Source organism: Macadamia integrifolia, chromosome 10 (genome assembly GCF_013358625.1).
Source record: "Macadamia integrifolia cultivar HAES 741 chromosome 10, SCU_Mint_v3, whole genome shotgun sequence".
Lineage (NCBI taxonomy): Eukaryota > Viridiplantae > Streptophyta > Magnoliopsida > Proteales > Proteaceae > Macadamia > Macadamia integrifolia.
In genome coordinates this window covers 9,694,894-9,715,470 of record NC_056566.1, presented here as the reverse complement: position 1 = coordinate 9,715,470, position 20,577 = coordinate 9,694,894, and the positions used below count along the sequence as shown (strand labels likewise).

Below are 20,577 nucleotides of genomic sequence, written 5' to 3'. Positions count from 1 at the left end.
TGCCTCCAAATCTCTTGACCTAGGTAGCACATTCAATATATATATATACACACATATATATATATATAAATATAAAAAAAAAAAAAACTCTTGTTGCAACCAACGTTGCTTACAACAAGATTGTATTCATACTTCTTACCTCTTTATCCATTTACTATAACATTTTTTCAATACTGATGGTAATCCTATCATAAATAAGGTGTTGAATAATTTTTTATTTTTTTGAAAATTTTTTTACATTTCTGTTAAATCATTTCTGAGGCTAAGACAAGAGACAATTAAAAGAAGATTGAAACTTTTAGTTCACTGATTATTTCCGATCAAGCTCAATTTTAGGTGGCTTTAATTGGCAATCCCACTGATCTCCTTTTTTAAAGCTATTTCTGAATATCTCACTCATATTATGGTGGTGAGTAACAACAAAAATATGGTGACCTTCGCCCATTTCAGAAGCTATTTTACATTTGAATCTGGTATTTTTTTTTTTTTTCTTTCTTTCAATCATAAGGAGTTAAATAACTAAGTTGACTCTCTAACAAAGAGGGCTTTGTCTATGACGTTTGACCCATTTTCAATCCTTAGATCCAAGATCAATGTTTGGCATCCATGCGTATTTCCCATTCTACTGAATAAATTTATTTTCAATTCAAAAAAAAAAAAAAAAGGACTGTAGAAATATAATTTCACATTACAACCAAATCCATATGTTACAAGAAATAGAAATATAATTTCACATTTATGCCAATGTGACAAACTTACAGGGCTGTAAAACCAAGGTGCTCCAAAAAAATGCACCCACTCAAGAATCAAAATAATGTAGTTATTCACAAATTGTTAGTAGCACTACCAGTTACAGTCGATTGTTCAAAGGAGATCAGATTTTGTTTATATATTCCTGAGACTGAATGGACCTCAAAATCTCCTTCAAATTAGCCAAAACATGGCGTGGCCCCAAACTATCAACGCCTATAAAATTTAGGATCTGCTCTAAATCCTACACAAGAAAGGATATTGTCATTTATATGACAAGTGGACGAATCATGACAAAGCAATACTGTACAAAGATCAATGATATACTTAAATTGGAAAACAACATGATGTTCTGGATCTGAAAATAATGGAATTACTAGCACAAATTATGCATGCTATGAAGGCATTTAGGGGATCAGGAACACAATAATTAAAATGTCAGCTGACTATATAGTGGCAAAAAGTGGGATACGGAGAATGCTTGCATGCTTACAAACTGCTTAAATGCCTGCCTAAAAGACTAAATATTGTTGGTAGAGACGGGCTTTTGGAAATCCCCAAGTCACCAAATCCAAATTCTCTATGTTTATTTCCAGCAGACAAGAGTGATACCTTTCCTTATTTGGTGAATAATAAATGCATTAAAAGAAGGGGGAGGGAAAATATAGCCCCAAAGGGGTAATTGCAAACCCAATAAGGGTAACAAAAATCCCATAAAGGGCAACATCCAACGCCCACATGGGTTAAAAAACTCCTACAACCCAGCCCAGAAGCCCAAACAGAAGAGAAGGGCAAACCAATCATAACCAGGAAGATAACCACAAACCCTAACAATCAAATATCAACACCGAAGGAGGAGTACCGCCGGCAAAGAGGCAGCCACGGCGGAGGGGTGCTGGCCTTGAGGAGGGCCATGGCCAAGCGGACTGCTGGTCTAGTGGACAGGGTCGTCAAAAAGGAGGGGTGCCAGCCTTTCGAAGGGCAACGGGGGGATTGGCTATCGGCCGAGAGCAGCCCAGCGGGCTGGTGTCGAAGAGGCTACTGCCTATTGGGACATAGATCCAACGATCAACAGACCAAACGAGGCAGGCTACCGGTGGCAGATAGACCCAGCAGAGCAAACAAACAACAAGGGTGGAAGCCAAGAAGGCAAGCAAGCAGGCAGACCAACCGAGCCTAGCATCCAGAAGGGCGGATAACCTTGAGGGGTTGACGACCAACCAAAAGGCAGGCCTAACAGGAGTGGCATCCAGAAAGGCATCAGGTTAGGCGAGCGGCCAACGGAGAGGCAGGTCCAGGGAACAGGCAAGCCAGCAGACAGACCAAAGCAAGCTTGGCATCCAAAAGGGGCGGGCAGCCAAGAGGGGCTGACGACCAACAGGACAGCAGGCCTGGCTGGAGTGGCGTCTAGAAGGGAAGCAAGCCTGGCAAGAGGGCGACCGTGAAGCAGTGAAGCAGCTAAGCCATAAGTGCCCAACACCAACGCGACTGTAAAACAAGCAAGCCAGGTAGGCGGGCTGGCAGGAAGGAAAGTCAAGCAGTTGCAGCAGTCTCATCACCAAACGAGCTGGTCGACACTAGGAATAGAGGGAGAAATAAAAGAGAAAGGGAGTGGAGGAGGAGGAAGGGAGAGGGAGAGAGAAGAAGAAGAGGAAGAGGGGAGAGGGAGAGGGAAAGGGAAAGGAGGATGCCAAGAAAGAAGAAAGGTGGAGAGAGGGAGGGAGGGAGAAGAGAAGACAAGAGAAGAGAAGAGAAGAGAAGAGAGAAGAAGAGAGAGAGAAAGAGAGAGAGAAGGCGAAGGGGGAGGGAGAGAGGAGGAGGAGGGAAGCCTCCAGAGCAGCGGCCGAAAGAGGAGAACTTAGATTAGAGTTTCTTTTCGAGAGCGGAGGGCGAGAGCCTATTAGGAATCTATTTTTAAAGGAGTGCAACACTTCTTAAGGAAATTGAGAAAGTGATACCTTAACCATACCAACCATTTCCATGTTCACTCCATAACCAGCAGTATCCCCTTCCCTACGCCATCTCACAGCCCTGCGTCTAGATTCCTAAAAATTCGCTAATAAATGCACATTTGAGTATACAAATGTGAAATAATTCTAATGGAAGCATAAGAAAACATGGAATTTGACATTATGACCACAAATATCATTATGAGAAAACTTAAATCAAGATTAATAGTTAGTCATTAGACCATGACAAAACACCAGTGTGGAAAAGCCTTCAGAACAGATTTTTTTTACTTCAAAACGTAATGCACCCTCGTGACTAGTTTCCTTTCTTTTCCAATAGTCTACATAAAGCACAAGGTAGAAAGAAACTCCCAAGACATTAATTCACCTAGATAATAAATCATACGAAAGCACAAGTGATAGGGGCATCCACGTGTACCAGCGACGTAAACGCAAGACCCAGCCACGTTTGCATTCAATTTGGCTGGAGGATTGTCTCACAGAAGGAAGCTAGAGGGAAGAAGAAGGAAAGAAGAAGGAAGGAGAAGGGGGAAGGAAAGAGGAATCGTCCAGCCTTCCCAGCGCTAGTCGATTCTCTCCCCCCTTCCAATCGGCCAAGATTGTGTGCCCCCACCAGATCTGATAATTTAGTAGTTTTATTTTTCAGAATTTTGTTTACTTAAGTCTTTAAGTTAATAAGGGAACTAAATAATTTTCCCATTGGTTTTTAGAAAGTTTCTTTGTTTATGAATTATGTTCCTAGATTAGTCTTTCTCTTTTTAGTAGTTATCCTCTTATTTATGTAAGGCCATTGGCCACGGTTATGGTTAATGAAAATATTGAAAAAAGCCAAAGAGCAAGTCTTCCCACCCCTCTCACGATTCTCTCTCTGTCAATCTTCTCTCTTTCTCTCTTTCTCGCCTCCCCTCTCTTTCACGTCTCTCTCTCCCTCTCTCTCTCGGTTGTCTCTCTAATACCTCACTACTAGCCTTTTGTACAAGCTGCTGAAGATTGCTACGTCTCCCTCAAGCATCCCTCAAGCCATTAAGGACTGCCATGACTTCATATTGGGTCTCCTTCAGCAGCCGAAGTGGACTGCACTTCTACATCTTGGAGGGCCTGATTTTCTCCTCTTTTCTGAGATCTGAACAGCAGAAAGGCAAGTTGTTTCCCTTTCCACCCCCCACTTATTCCCTTTTACTTCCTCCATCCTTTATTGCTGAAATCTGAAACGGTTCCCATCATTTTCAAGCCTAGCCTGTTTTTATCTTTATGGAATCCCTGCTGGTTTTTCTCTTTATTAGTTGACTGATTTTAGGAGATGCTTTGTTTGCTTATTCCATTGTGTCTTGGATTGATTTGTGCTCAAACTAATATATATGCTGCCATATCCCCCCTCTTAAGATTTAGGTAGCTTATTTGTTTTTCTTCCCTAGACTAGTATTGTTCATTGCTGCTCTGTTAATTAGTCAATTATTTCTTGCATGTTGATTATGTACTTTGCTGAACTCCACTAATCCCAACCCAATCTAAGCCCTATTGAGTCTACCCCTGTCCTCGTGGGTAACCCTTGTAGGAAACCTAGTTGTCTAGGCACCCTCCTACATCAACAAGCTACTAGACATTGAATTCCTAGGAGGTAGAAACTTTTAACTTTATTTCTCACAAAATTTGGCAGCACTAAAGGAGTCCCTTTCCTGGACTACTTAGCACAGATTGGAGATTTGATTCTTGGACACTAGATTACATAAGAACCTATCTAACCTTCAACTTTGACTCTAGCAACTTAAATTTAGTAGAACCTTAATACACCCAAATGATTGGAATAAAAGCCCATGCTGCAAATATCCCAAGTAGACCAGACTACCTTTCCTGCAGTCTTGGTCATTTGACCTACAGCAAGTAGCACCAAATGTTCATTCTAATATTTTCAATAAATATGCCTTCTAACATGGATTACAATTTTTACAGATCATGTGATCTCTAGACATCAATACAGACTGTAAATCACTACTTATAATCTCGATCTGGGGACAGTTTAAAAACTAAATCAAATCATATATGGTATAATGTGTTTGTCTACGCATAAGTCTATGTCCAGTATTACTACTTATACAGGGTATTTTCACCATTTAAAATCATAAAGTTACAAAAATAAGTAATGTTCACATTAAGGGTATAAATGTAAACGTATATAATGTGTGGAGGAATACCAATTCCAAATATAAATTGCAAGTTTGCAACTGAAATAATTCCTGCCGCACGATGAATGGACATCTTTAAGAGATCCTAAATTTTAAGGGGAATGGGAAATCTCCATGCCCTATCATGTGGCTGAAATTCATGGACTGATGGACCCCATGGTGTGCTCACATCACATTTCAGACCAATCCGAGTTTGCCAAGTGACTTAGATATTGACAAGTTTGGACTACCAAAAGAATGCATGGGATGGGACTGCGGTAAGGGTGCATGGGGACATACACCGAGGGGCGTGCCTGCATACAAGAGCTATATTGAAGTTTGGTCTGAAATTTAACATGTAGCCAATCCACATCATGCCCCTAGGCATCCAACGGTCCGAAATTGCCACATCATCTTCCATGTGGCAAAAATATAGGGCATGAAGAAACTCTTTTCCCAATTTTAAGTAGCTAAGGCATTAGAGACCTACTTACTTTCAATCTTATCCTCCCACTAATTGTTCACAATGAACACTCAGAGAAATCTATTACTCAATTTGAACAATGGAGAAACAATTTAGGAAAGTTCATAGTTGTCAGGGACCTAGGTGTTGTCTAGGTGAGGCCAAGGCGACAAGGTGCTCGGTGAGGTCCAAGACAACTACTTGCCTTATATGTACTAAGGTGCCCAGACCCAAAACCTGGTCTTGCCTCTGCCAATTTTAAAATTTGCAATGACTTCACCCTTTTCTATTTCTACAATATCACTTTTACCCCCATGTTATTCTATCTTCAATAACCTCTAAATCTAATCCGAGGATATATTCAAGAGATGCTGATCAAAATAGGCTGCCAAATTAGACTGTCAATAGGGGAGAAATAGGATCAAACAGGTTGAAAAGATAGCGCAGGCTTTGGGCCACAGTTGAACCACCTTTGAAGTTCCAATTACTGACTTGATCTAAATCAACAAGAAGAAGAAGGAGGGGAAAATTCTGTGGTAACCAAACAGAAAGTTAAAAAAAAAAAAAAAAGGTTTCTGCTTCTAGCATGTTCTCAGTTCTAAGAAACTCATCTTTTTTCTTTTTTTTTTTTAATCTTGATTTCGTGTAGTGCATTGTATCAGAAACTATGTACAAAAGAGAATAGAAATGTTAGAAAAGGAATCTAATATCAAACAAAATAATAATAAAAAATGCATTGACAGTAAAGTGAGAGCACACCTAGAAGCACCAAATCAAACTTGACAACAATGTTCTTATATGTGCTTTCCAAACTCAAGTAAAGGTCCAACAGTCCCCAAAGCGTGATGATGTGTGAGAAGTGTGATGTTTGAACCATCAGCGCAGAAGAGATGTGGTCTTGATGTCATAATATTATTTGTGAAAGACCCAAGCACAAGCACATGGGGCCTATAAAAATCACTCCATAATTCACTGCAGAGGCCGATAAAATTTAGGGAATCTAAAGCGCATTCCAGCTGTCAAGGATGTTTTACACACCTACAATCCCAAAACATCCTATTATTCTTTCCCCTCTCCATAGTCTCTTAAACAATCCCATGAGTGTAAATCTCAACAAAAGCTTACCCCAACATTCCAAAAGTTTATGCCCGAGTTCCAGACACAAATAAATCAATGATGTCAAATGAAAAGGTCCAAAAAACTCCAAAGAGACCAAGAGAATGGCACCACACCCCCTCCCTAACAGACTCACACTGAAACTACAAGTGACAACTGACAAGCAGACTCATCTTTCCTCTTTCTTTTTTTGCTTCTTTTTTTTTTTTTTTTTTTTTTAAACCATTCCATTTCTTTTTTTCCTCACTTTATGGACATGAGATCATGTGTTCAAACAGGGATTTCTAGATGTAGTTCTGTCCAATAAGCCATTAGTTAAATCCGATGACATTTTCTTTATATGCATCATTCCAACCTCCAAGTTATGCATATTGAAGAATATCCAAAGCAGAAGAAGGTTTATTTTAATTTTAAATGCCTCTTAGTCACTCTAACCTCCTTGTAATCCAGATCTAGTAGGAAAATTGCTTCATAAGAGAAGTTTCAGACTGGAGAGGACCACTGACACTAAAAGATTGTTGGAAACCAATTAAAGTATAGGACTTAGACAAGAACATGAAAGGAAAGGATAATGGAGCCGCAGGAACAATATCTCAAGATCCAAGACACCTAAGATTTCAGCATCAAAAAACACTTTGCAAAGCAGCCAAAAGTGTAAAGATCAGCCAAAGGCTATTCAACAAGGAGTGCAGCACCTAATCAAATTTCAATTTTAAATACAATATACGATACTATTCATCAAGATAATGAACCAGATCCATCACAGAAAAGTAAGAAAGAGGTACAAACAGTAAAAGAATGAGAAATAACAAGCTTCCATACAATTCCAAAACAAATAAATAACCAAAAAATTATCAAAAAGAGAAAAAAGAAAGTAAACATACCTTGTTCAACAAGAATATAGCATAAGCAGCTCTTGTTATGTCTTGACCTTCTAAAAAGAGAGGAAACTCTGTAGGCTTTGACACTGTGGCAAGTAATGAACTTGATGTGGAATCAGAAGGCACAGGATCAACTGAGGACACATAGTCATTAACATATGAACGTGAACCTCCAAAAAGCAAGGGGTACCGCAGAGGAACATCCAAGTAAGAAGCAATAAGAGAAACAGCCTGCATGGGAAAGAAGCTAATAATGATCCTTAACTAACCAATGAACCCCACAAAGTGATTAGCATACAACCATCAACATTGAAGATGCAACCACAAATTCTACTTGGGGACAATTATGAACTCTGAAATATTTAACAGGTAAGTTGAAAATTATCTGTTGAGATCATCACAGATGAAAATGCTCAAGACTATACAATGTCTAGAAAAACAAAAGGCATCAGAGAACAGGAAATTATTTTTTATAACATGCAAGTGAACAACTGCAAGAGAGGCAGCAAAAACTTACATGTGCAATATATCCAAAGGCAGTTGCATACTTCTGAACCTCTTTCTTGTCAGTGAAAAAACTTGGCTTCTTTAAAGGAAGCGCAGTCAGTTGTAGACCTGAAATGGTCAAAGGTCCTGAATTAAGAGGTTTGGATCCAGCAGAATCACCTGCAATAATAATAATTACTCCTCTTCAGTACCTGGTAAAATATTAATGAAAAATCATTGGATATAGCAACCAAAATATTCGTCATTAATGGCTCAGGCATATATCTCATTCTGTAAAATATTTCCAACTGCTTCTATTTACATTGTCTGTTAGGTGTTAGCACTTAAATAGTCCCACATAAGATGATGCTCATGAAATCTCAGTTTTATACTATTTTAACCTGATCTGCCACCATTAGAAGATGAATCATGCTTTTCTCCATGTCTCAGTTCGATTGAGGCCTTCACAGGATACAACCATGCAACCTGTGCTATCATATATTGTTGCCTCTTTCTTAGCATCCTCTGCAAATTTTTCAGATGAACAAGACCTCTTTCTCCTGCTAGCAACCTATTTGCTTCCTGTAACCAAAACATGAACAGATTACCTATAGCACCAACATTTGTTTTACACCATAATAGTAAATGAAGACAAAGAAACTGCACTCAATGACTCATCTATGATCCATTAAAAAAAGAAAAAATGGCTTTCTAATGATGCCTAATATTCATGCTTTTCGCTTCACTATAGACATCCCTGAAGTCTTTGCCTCTTCAATCAATTTGGGTGGAGGGTGTTCCACTTAATTAAATTCTTTAGATGAAAAGCACTCAACAGTAGCTAGACTGTCAGCCATCTAATTTCAAATGGTCATTACAAATATGTGCTAACTTTGAATGCTATTTGCAAAATCTCCTCACTTTTTATAGCCCTACCTTTTGCTTTAGAGGCATGGTAGTCCTATTCATTTTGTAGTTTGAAGCTAACTGAGCTTTTCCATGACTAGAGATGTGACGCAGATTTGAGGCTGAACTTGGTTGACCCTTCTAGCAATTTCAACCGAGACAAACCGGGTCCGATTGGATTTTTGGATTCATTAGGATCTTTAGGATTTCATTTTGTCTGTGGAATATTTGCAATCTTTTATTTTGGGTAGTTGATAGTCAATTAGGGAGTTGCTAATTTGAGTTTTATTTCGTTTCTAATTCTATTAGTTAGAATTGAGAAAGTAATTAAAAGTTGTTATGACAATTAGATTTTAATTAGGCAAGTTTTAATTTCAGATTACTATATAAAGGCATGTAACCCAAGTTATTAGACAGATTTTGAAAATGAATTGAATTGAATGTTTAGTACCAGGTATGGTGCAAGCATAGTTCGTCACCTTACCAGCGCCTTGGCGCTGATGCAGTCTAGAGCTGGTAAGGCAGTGCTCCGCCTTATGTGAAGTGGTGCCTTAGGGGTTTTTTTTTTTTTTTTTAAACACATGTTAAAATTACTTGATGAAGATTCCAAATATAGATTTTTTATTGGTAGGTGTATGGTTTTGTTAACACTTGAGATGTATGGGATCAGCTTTACTCCATAAAAAATAACCAAAACAAACAAAACAAAAACACGATTCACAAACAGGGTTTGGATTTTGTCAAGGGTTTTAAGAAAGGGCTTTGAGAAGGAATCAAGGAACAAGGAAGAACCACTGATCCAGGCAACCATTTTACTCCGGCAGCGGTGAGCTTCATTCTTCTTTGACAGGAGTAGAAATATAGTAGATGACCTTAGGGCTTAGGCACTCATTTTGGCATCATAGAGGTAAGTATAATAAATACTTGTATTTTTTATGTCTTCTTTTCTTTATATATTTATAATTTTGTTTCATAATTATGTATTTATATTATATGTTAATATGTTATGATGATTGATGATTGATGATTGATGATTGATGAAGATGAACTTCGTTTATTCACTTTATTGATTTGTTTTCTTGATGAATATCTTACATTGGTATGAATATGAACCTTTAATATTTATTTAACATATGAATAATAGGATTCAACTAGGATTTGAGCCAAATAGATTGGTTTTATAAAAAAATTACACAGAAACTCTTTAGTCGATAAGGTGACACTTTATGCTCACCTTATCGCTAAGGCGCTCCAAAAGACCCTCAAACGCCTCTGTCGCCTTACCGCCTTAAAAACTATGGGTGCAAAACTAGGTCATGTAACCTCCTCCCCCTCCTTGTGTGATTCTTCTCTTCTCCCCTGCAACTCTGAGTTCTCTCAAGGATTTCTTCCCTTTCTCTATCGGCCCTCCATGAAGATGTCTTGAAAATTTTGCAGTATTTAAGTATGGAGAGAATAATGGAAGGTAATTAAAGTAGCTATCTATATGGGGATTCTGGTAGAAACTAGAAAGGAAAGTCTGAGCCCCTGAGAACCATACATAAACCATGTATAGAGTAGTCTCAAAGGCTAAAGACGATATATTCCACCATTCTTACTATACGAATCTGGGAGTTATTATTTCACAACCATCCAATAGAATTCGTACTAAATTTTTGCAGTAGTTTTGTATATGATGGCCTAAGTGTGTAATCTTTTGAAGCACTTTAAGGATATAACTGTATATAACTGTATCTTCTTTTTAGAGTGATGTCACATAACTTGCCATCAAAATAAAAATAAAAATAAAAGGGAAAAGAAGTACGTGGGTCAAGAGATATGAGAAAGTAGAGTGATCATAATGAGGGCCAACAACTAAATGTTCAAGAAAAGCCACAAAGGTCCAGCACAGGCCCTAATCTGGGATGGCAATTATCAGGTGGGCGCCCCACCTGGGAATTACAAGAGAAAGTGTACCTACATTGCATCAAAGAGTAACAAAATGCAGTAAAGTAACTGAACCACTTCACATCTAGGTTGCCAATTTTGATAATCGATTTTTTCAAGATCAAGTTTTGAAGAGGCACTTTAAGCGTTTCCATTTAACTTTGCGGATTGGCAACGTAATAATGCCCATCAATTTATTAGTTGTATTTTGCATTTTTATTTTGTGCAAAAACAAATATTAATTGGTCAAATGGTTATGTAAGGTTAGACCTAGAATTTAAGATTCAGCTACAAGACATTAATAAACTATAAGGTCTTGCAATTGCTTTCTTTCAACAACTAATGAAGAATTCAAGTGTTCTAGACCTGATTCATAGATTTCTCAAGTCAAAACTAAAAGTATGGTCTTTTCCAATTTTGTAAGAGTTATTGCCAAATCCCTACGAGAGTTATTGTAGCAGTTGCATCTCCTTTTCTCTTGCCTTCTCTCCTATTTTCTCTTATTTTCTAAGTGTCTTATTGTTATTCCCTATACTCAAAACTAGCTTTCAGAATGAAAAACCAGCCCCAACAAAAACGTCTTTGAACAAGGTTATAGCACCATACCAAATGTGTCTGAAAAAAAAAGAAGAGCAAAGCAAAAGAATCATGCCCAAAAGTAAACCAATCCTTGGACGCTACGAAAACACCATTGGATTTAAAGTAGCACAATCTAAATCAATATTACCCAATTGCGCGTCTAGCATATTTTTTCACAGTAGCAGGATCGCTATAACTGACTCCATTGAGTTTTCCACCACTTGGTTTCCTAGACCAGCTTCAACTTTTATCACCATTCATCTACTTCACCAAAACATCCCGCTAGTATTCCTTATACTTCAGCCAAACATTTGACCTAAATAAACCAATTGAGGAGCAGATTTGGATGTGCGGCAAAACTAGTCAGGATAAAGTAAGGAATGATCGTATTAGAGCCGATTTGGGAGTTGCCCCTATTAATGACAAGCTCCAAGAAAGTTGATTGAGGTGGCATGGCCATGTTCAACGAAGGCCTGGGGATGCCTCAGTAGGCAGTAAAGAGGAGTCATTTGATAAAGACTGAAGAGCTAAAAGATCTGGGGCAGGCCTAAAATGACCATAGGAGAAGTTGCGAGGCATGACATGCATAGCCTAGGTCTCATCCCAAGTATGACTTTGGATAGAACCTATTGGAAGGCAAGGATCCATGTAGTTGACCCTACTTAGCGAGTTTCCCCTGGCTTGCTAGGTTGTGCCTCTTTCCTCTTACTTTTATTGTCTCTCACGTCTCTGGTATCTTGTGTATTACTTCTCTTTTGTCTTTTTTCCTATGCTGTCTTGGATCTCTGTTTGTCTCTATTTTGTTTTGCACATATCCATGTAGCCGACCCAATTGACCTAGGATAAGTCTGAGTTTGTTGTTGTTTGTTGTAGTTGTAAACCAATTGAGGAGCCTTTAAAACCCATCCAAATCCATAAAACTCTGCACCTTAGTTCCATAAACTATAATTCTATCAACCCTAACCATAAATCCACTGTTACATTCAAAAGAATGTTTACACTCCATTTGTTTCTAGAAGATGTCATTATCCAAAATTCCAAAGGGGACTGCAGAGGGCAGAAGTACTTCTCAAGTAGGAAGAGAAATTAAAGAAAAACCTCAGGCAAAGACCTTATTGATAAGAAAGAAAGCGACTGTATACACAGAACAAAATAAAATTCATAGACCTAATTGCTCAGGAGCTTACAAGCCACAACGATGATAAGACCCCATAAAAAGGAGCATACATCGCATGCGGGGAAAAAAAAAAAGGACCAAAAAAAAGAAAAAAAAGAAAGAAGGGCTAATTAAACTCTCTTTTCTGGATGATTATATGTCCCTACCATCAAGATATTAAGACTAGAACTGACATCCCTCATTGTTATTAAACACTAAAATTAGCAGCAAGCATGTCACAAGCTAACCCACTCAATCCATTGCAGAGCTTTTCGATGAAGGATTGTAGTTAAAGGGGATAACTCTCACCACTCCAATTGCGATAAGATTAGGGCACATAATTTGACAGGGAAAGGTGAATAGGAACTAGAAAGAAAAATCGCAATCTTGAGATTCTCAAAATAGGAATGATGAGAGAATTTCAAGAAACAAATCAAACCCTAGAAAGCCTCAAAAAATTCAGCCTAGTGTTGGATAGGAAGGCTTCAAAAGGTTGAAATCTCCAGTATTTTCAAGGTGCAGCTGAAAGAAAAGTCTGCAAGTCTGCAAAACCCTAATGATGGGTTCAATCTAATGAAAAAATAAATGAAGTTATGCCACCGTAGAGTTTGCATCTAAATTAATAGGCCATGAATGGTGCATTCCAAGGCTTATAGTAAGTGAGATGGGATTAAATATGATGAGCAACAAGAAAGAAAACAAGATTCAATGGTCGAACACTCTTTTTTCTCAATTACTCTACTAACTAATAAGTACTAGTATTGATGGGGACATCAAGACGTACATCCGAAGGAAGAAGAAGACCCAACCTTCTTTGTGGTTGGAGGATTAGAAGAAGGAAGAAGAAGAAAGAAGAAGAAGAAACTGGCAGAAGAAAGGAAGGCTCGATCCAGCCTTTCCAACGCTAGATCGAGTCCTCTCCTTCCAAATTTTGTCAAGATTGTGTGGCCCCCACCAAATTTGATAGTTTAGTAGTTTTATTTTCTAGGATTTTATTTATTTGAGTCTTTAAGTTAATTAGGAAACTAAGTAATTATCCTATTGTTTTCTTTTTAGAAAGTTTCTTTGTTTATGAAATAACGTTCCTAGAGTAATCTTTTCTTTTTAGTAATTAGTCTCTTATTTATGTAAGGCCATTGGCCACGGTTGAATTAATGAATGAGAATTGAAAAGCAGCCAAGGAGCAAACCCCCCCACCCCTCTCACGATTGTCTCTCTCTTTCAATCTCGTCTTTCTCACTCTCTCTTTCTCGCCTTTCTCTCTTTCTTCTCTCTCAGTTCTCTCTTCTCTCACCTCCCTCCCTCTCTCACTTTGATATCTTTTCTCACTGGAACTATTGCTGGATTATTGACTTGAACTGCTGCTGTTTACTGTTATTGTTGCTGCTTATTGTCTACTGCTGCTGCTACCTTTTGATGTTGAACTGTCGCTGCTACCTTTGATGCTGGACTGCTACTGATTTTCCTCTTCAATACTGGGCTGTTGTTATCCTTTACGTCAAGGACTGGGCTGCTGCTGATCTCTTCTCAACAATCGGACTGTTGTTGGACACCATCTTCAAATCTGGGTTCTCTTCCTTTATTCTCAGACCTGGGCAGCAGATAAGTATAGAATAAACCCTCTCATTCCCTCCATTATCCCCTCATTATTTACTCTGTTACTTCCATTAAAACCCACCCCCCTTTTAGCCATTGTTTAACCTTTTATTTACCTCACTGTTTGCCTTAGTATTGCTGGTCTTCTTATTACTAGTATAACTGATTTTAGAGAATATAGCATGGGGTTTTTATCTACTTTTGATGCTTAATAAGCTAGTGTTGTAACCTAATTTTGCTTTTTGCTTGTTGCTATGTTCTCTACCCCATGTTTCCCCTTGAAGCTTGAGTGAGTTTATGTGTTTTTCTTCCTAGATTATTACTGCTCTTTACTACTTTGTTCACTAGTCTCATTCTATTTTGCATGTTAAATCTTGTTTGCTGAGCTTCTTTTGTCCTATCTACCCAAGACCCTTGAGTTAACCCTACCTAGTTAGTTAATTTTGTAGGAAACCTAGTCACCTAGGAACCCCCTACATCAAGTATGGTAGTTGAGAAGCTCAAATTTGGAGAATTAAGGCCTTTGGTTGAGAGGAAAAAATTTTCCATTGCTTTAGTACTGCCAGTCCTGAGCCCAGGTTAAGGAAGGTTGGTGAGTTAGGTTGGCAGCCAACATTATAAGAATACATTAAACATTTAGCATGGGTTGCAGATGCCTATCCTATTGATTATAAATACCTCGGCTACTGTGAAGTACGTCCACAATGAACACAACCAGCTCATTTTCCAACGCTGCTTCATCCATCGTCTCATTTGAACTGTTAAGGTTACATGATGCTTCAAGTGATTGAAGGTACATCAAAGGTTTTTGTTGCCACTAAAGAGTAAAGATCACAATGTTGGTCTAGAAGAGAGTGAAGATAATCCCCACGAGAAAAGACAATTCTGATGATTCAAAGTCCTAATATTCTCAGACAGCTCTTACTCTTCATTTTACTCGGATCAAGTTTTAAGTCCATATTCCTCCACATAGGAATAATGAGAGCTCTCGGATGAAGCATAAAGATGTCACATGAGGAACTACAGAACATTCACATGTGAAAAAGCATGGAATAATCTTGGACTCTGGAACTAAGTTTCAATGGTGCTTTACAATTTGCTTTGTTACTAAATCACTCTGATCCAATATGGTTAGTGACTAGAATGTAGTATCGATCAACCATCATTCCGGGTCATGTAGAGTTAGTTCCCATAGTAACAGGGGTGTCATTGATGCTGGAGCACCATTAGCAAAGCCCCAAGGTTTGATCTTTCAAAGAGATCAAAATGGTCAATTATTTACACACTGACAATCATATTACCATAAGTAAGCTGCAAAGAATTATACCTGGTTATTGGCGTTATAAAATCTGTATTATTTATTAAAGATTCAAGTTGAGGTGATCATTTAGTTGCTTAGGTTGCTTCAGTTTTGGACTAAAGAATGTCTCATCTAAATAGTGTTGTAGATAGACATGGTGGTCTATACTACAGAAGAACAAATTAGGCCCAATCGAACCAGCCTACCCACAACCCAGATCTGGTCTGATCAAACCAGCCTACTGATGGGCTTGGCTCTCACCTGTGATTCATAGTTTTAGTACACTTTTAATGTTTTGATCATAGTTTTTAAGGCGCTGCTAAGGCGACGCCTTACTAGCGCCTTGGCGTTGCTGCGGTCTAGAGATGGTAAGGCAGTGCTCCGCCCTACGTGAAGTGGCGCCTTATGGGTTTTTTTTTTTTTTAACACATTTTAAAATTACTTGATGAAGATTCCAAATATTGATTTTTTATTAGTAGGTGTATGATTTTATTAACACTTGAGATGTATGGGATCAACTTTACTACACCAAAAATAACCAAAACAAACAAAACAAAAACACGATTCACAAACAGGGTTTGGATTTTGTCAAGGGTTTTAAGAAAGGGCTTTGAGAAGGAATCAAGGAACAAGGAAGAAGGAAGAACCACTTATCTAGGCGACCATTTTGCTCCGATAGCAGTGAGTTTGCTCCGGCAGCGGTGAGCTTCATTCTTCATTGACAAGAGTAGAAATATAGTGGATGATCTTAGGGCTTAGGCACTCATTTTGGCATCATAGAGGTAAGTATAATAAATACTTGTATTTTTTATGTCTTCTTTTCTTTATTTTTATAATTTTGCTTCATAATTATGTATTTATATTATATGTTAATATGTTATGATGATTGATGATTGATGAAGATGAACTTAGTTTATTCAGTTTATTGATTTGTTTTCTTGATGAATATCTTACATTGGTATGAATATGAACCTTTAATATTTATTTAACATATGAGTTATAGGATTTAACTAGGATTTGAGCCAAATAGATTGGTTTTATAAAAAAATTACACATGAACGCTTTAGTCAATAAGGCGACGTTTTATGCCTGCCTTATCGCTAAGGCGCTCAGAAAGACCCTCAAACGCCTCCGTCGCCTTACCGCCTTAAAAACTATGGTTTTGATTAGTCTTACTCCATGTTGTAGTCTTAGGTTTATTTTTCAAAAGTCTTATTTTGAGTTAGACAATGTTTTTAAGTTATATTTAACGGACAAAGTCATTATTAGTTAGTAGCTGAAGTCCTAAGCTAAGTAGGTTTCCCATTAAGTGTTGTCCAAAGCTAAGTAGGTCTCCCATTAAGTGTTGTCCAAAGTTAAGTAGGTTTCCTATTTTATGTTGGAGTCATGAACCTCTATTAGAACAAGGATTTTTGAAATAGTCTTAATTCTTAAAGCATTCCACTAATCCAACTTAGAGTTGGAATTAATTAGCTCACCGGACAAGCATTGTAATTGTGGTTATTGGTTGAACCAAATTAAGATTTGGAGGTGCCTACGGTAAATCATCTTCACCTGCCTTCAGTTACTAGATACATACAGTTCAACTCTCCAATAAATAATCGATCCTAGCAATACTGAATAAATGAAGTTCAAGTTTCCAATAAATAATGTAGGCAGTGTTCTAAAACTCCACGAACAAACATACCAACAAGTCCAATAACGATTGCCAGTTACCTGCAATTGCTTACTAGCTACAGAAAGAGCATTCCCTGCAACCATAAGCATTTTAATTTCAACAATATGCCGCTCCTCACGCTTTTTCACATCCTCTGCCACAAACTTTGAACGCGTCAACATATTATCCATCGCCAACTTCCGTGCCTCAAGTTTTTGGCGCCTCTCCTCAAGTTCATTTGACCTACTCAATGATTCTGCTCTTAACTGCCCACCAATCACGAATTAAGACACTGATTAATCAAAGAAAATAAAAAGAGAGAGGATGTCTCACGTACAAGAATGGAATTTGAATGCTAATTCCCTAACTTTCTGAAACATAGATTCAGTCACAGACACACACAGACAATTAAATTCAGGTATTTAGTAAAAGCCACAAAAACCCTAATTTAACAACTGCCTAGAGCAGCTGTTGAACTGTGGCGGGCAAAAATCCCACGCTCACCAGGAGGTCTCGAGTAACCTCCTGGCTGTTATCTACAGCCCCTCCCTACCTATCAAAAGAAAAAAAAACTGTAATTTTAAGAGCAGAAAACACTGCAATGCCCTAAATTTGGATTTTGAGGGGGAAGAAAGATAGGACCTGAATAAGGGATTGAAGCTTCTGCTCTAGGGAACTCTTCTTCTCCTTGGATTTATTGAGTGCAGATGACAGACTCCACAATCTTGCGAGCTCCTGCTCAAGATCCTCCCATTGGATTATCTTCAAAGGTTCCGTTGAATCGACCTTCTTTTCTTCTAAAGACTTCACCGATCCCATGAAGAACAACACCACTAAATGCGATCTGAAAATTCAAGGTATAATGATCATACGACCTCATCATCGTCTCTTCAATGCGCAATTTAGGATTCGGAGATCAACCATCCATGTATCTATAATCAGTCAAAGATAAAAGGGATTTTGCACGAACGGAGATGGACAGTTCGTTGGCAAGGAAGAAGTTATAAAGTGCAGATCTCTGTGGACTGGCAGGTGAATAAAACCCCAACGTGTTCCCCATAAGGCTATTCTCGCCAATTCCCTCAGGTTTTTGCTTTGGTCCGAGCCCTGGTCTAAATGGGTTCGGAGGAGTTTGTTTCTTATTTTTACATGTCCAAATATGAGTCACGAATTGGGGATTTGTCTTAATATAACATAATTATTATATTTAACTTTCAAATTAGATTAGGTTATTTATTTTCCTAATTATACTAGATTTTTAATTTCTTAAACTAAAGTTAGATTAGGATTTTGCTAAAAAAAAAAAAATGATTTTCTTATTCCACCAATGATTGTAATTACTTGGTTTTACTTATTATAAATAATACAATGATGGAGACTCGAGAGACTGCCATAGCACATCGGCTTTTCTTCTTCTCTCTCTCTCTCCTCTTTTATCTCAAATTACTGATTACAAATCTTAGGTTTTCTACAACTGTTTTAATATTTTAATCTGCTTCCATTTTGTAAAAAATGATTCTAAAAAAAGATAAAATTTTAATTCACTGCTCAATGAAGGAACAGAGGGTCCTGATGTGACCCCATATGGCTCCCCTCACTATTGTACGATGTCAATGGGCCATGGTGAATTGATGTTCATTCACCGTGGCCTTATGAAAACTTGGTCCAACTAGAGAAAATGGTAAATCTTCTCACAAGCTCATTACTAAAGTTTGGGTTCAACCCACGAGGCCACAAAAGCAAAGATGCAGGATGCCAAGACTAAAGTTGGCATCTTAGCCCATATAATCTCGATTCTATTAAAAAACAGATAATTCTCTTGTATGGACCAAACGATTTTGCCTTAGACAGTAAAATCGTTCTGAATCAAAGAAGATTCTTTTTCTAAATACCAAAATCGTATCGATTCTTCTTTGATTTGGTTTGATACAAATTTAAATGGTAGCTTCCGACTACAGCGATTTCTAATGGTTGGGGACATTAGATAGAATCTTTTTCTTATAGGGGAGATGAGTGATATTTTCAAAAAAGTTCCATGGCTTGGGTCGTTAGATAGTTCAGGGGAGGAGAGTGATGTTTACCCATTATAAATTGATTATACACACAAAGGGGGGATGAACAATACAAAATTTATGTACGCATGGTAGGGGAGGATTCTTTGTGACAAGGGTGTAGGAATAACAAAGCATGACCAACCATGTGAGAAGAAAATGAATATTGACACTTCTCTCTAATTAATACTTGATAAACCTAGTTACTGGATTGTCCCGTGTTGTTCCATGCTGCTAACTTGTTAAGACCACTGTTAGTTAAAACGTGTTTGCGTTTTTTTGCCGTTTAAAACGTGTTTTTCCGTATGCTATTATACAATCCGAAAAAGAACGGAAACGGCAAAAGAATCCGTTTTAAACGCGTTTTAAACGGCCGTTTTAAACACGTATCCATTTTTTAAGGGTAAAATAGGAATTTTATTAAAAATTTTAATTAATTAAAAAAAAAAAAAAAACCTATTAGTAAAAGTGAAGAGTGAAGACAATATGGCACTTGGTTTTTGGTTTTTAACTTCCATACTATCTATAGGAAAAAAATTTCATCGTCTTATAGCCCATTGAGTAAAGAGAAGCTAAAGCTAGCAACATCTCATTTTCTTGTAGCCCATTGGGCTATTTTATCTTGGGACTCCTAGAGCTTTTGGAATATTAGATGCATGTATACAAATAATAATATCTCAAATTGCATGAGTATACTACCGTTTTTTTGGTTTCGTTTTGTTTGAAAACTACATGTTTAATATTTATACCATTCGTTTTCGTCCGTTTGCCATTCCCTATTTTTTTGACCGCTTTTTTGACCATACTATTCATCATTTTTATCTGTTTAAAACTCAAACCTTATGTTTCTGTTTTTTTGCCGTTCCCGTTTTAACTAACAGTGGTTAAGACTGGTGGAAGTAGAGTATCATTTACTGGCTAACCAAATAAATAGATGTGGGCTCATAGTATCAGGTGGGACTACCCATCATCTACAATTGGATTGGAATAACAGTAAGCCCACCAATGCACCTATTCCCATCTAACATTAATTATGGCCGAAAATATCAAAATTCTTAAACAACCAGCCACGCAAGAAACAATAGTTTTTTCCTCTTTTTTTTTTTATTTGTGATATGCTTAATTCGTGTTGGGTTATTGGACTCGATTCTAGTTAGCCCAACTATCTAAGCAACCACGTCGGCACTTAGTATTCCCACTAGCACTAAGTCAGTCTTCTTATACTCTTTAAGGGACTAGGGAAGAGAAGTAGTGAACATAAGAGTGAATGTGAGTGAAAGAACTTTGTAATTGCACTAGTAAACTTGAGTACAAAGCTTGAGAACTTACTTCCTTGGTGCCTAAGTTAAATGAAGGCACTTCTATTTATAGGCATTACTACTTATAATGAATGGCTAAGATAAGTACACATGTCTCACATCCAACATTACTTCCACCTCCTTAGTGGAAAATTCTAGAAGCCTCCTAAAATATCTCCTATAAATATCTACTAGAAAATATCTAGAGTTACGACACTTTGATAGAAAACTCTAGAAATTTAACTACTTAGCACAATGGTCTAAGTCCATGGGTTGGTGG

The 20,577-nt window shown here is 37.6% G+C and overlaps 1 protein-coding gene across 1 annotated transcript; it reads right to left on the bottom strand.

The window, feature by feature from the left end:
• Window positions 1–668: 668 nt before the first annotated feature.
• On the bottom strand, window positions 669–17,960 carry LOC122091664 (UV radiation resistance-associated gene protein). The gene is made up of 6 exons (XM_042661707.1): window positions 17,591–17,960; window positions 17,008–17,214; window positions 8,230–8,410; window positions 7,860–8,008; window positions 7,346–7,573; window positions 669–994 (listed from the first exon to the last, which is right to left on the bottom strand). Exons 1-6 carry the CDS (start codon window positions 17,765–17,767, stop codon window positions 875–877), a joined length of 1,062 nt encoding a protein of 353 aa, XP_042517641.1. The 5' UTR covers window positions 17,768–17,960; the 3' UTR covers window positions 669–874.
• Between the last annotated feature and the right edge of the window lie 2,617 nt (window positions 17,961–20,577).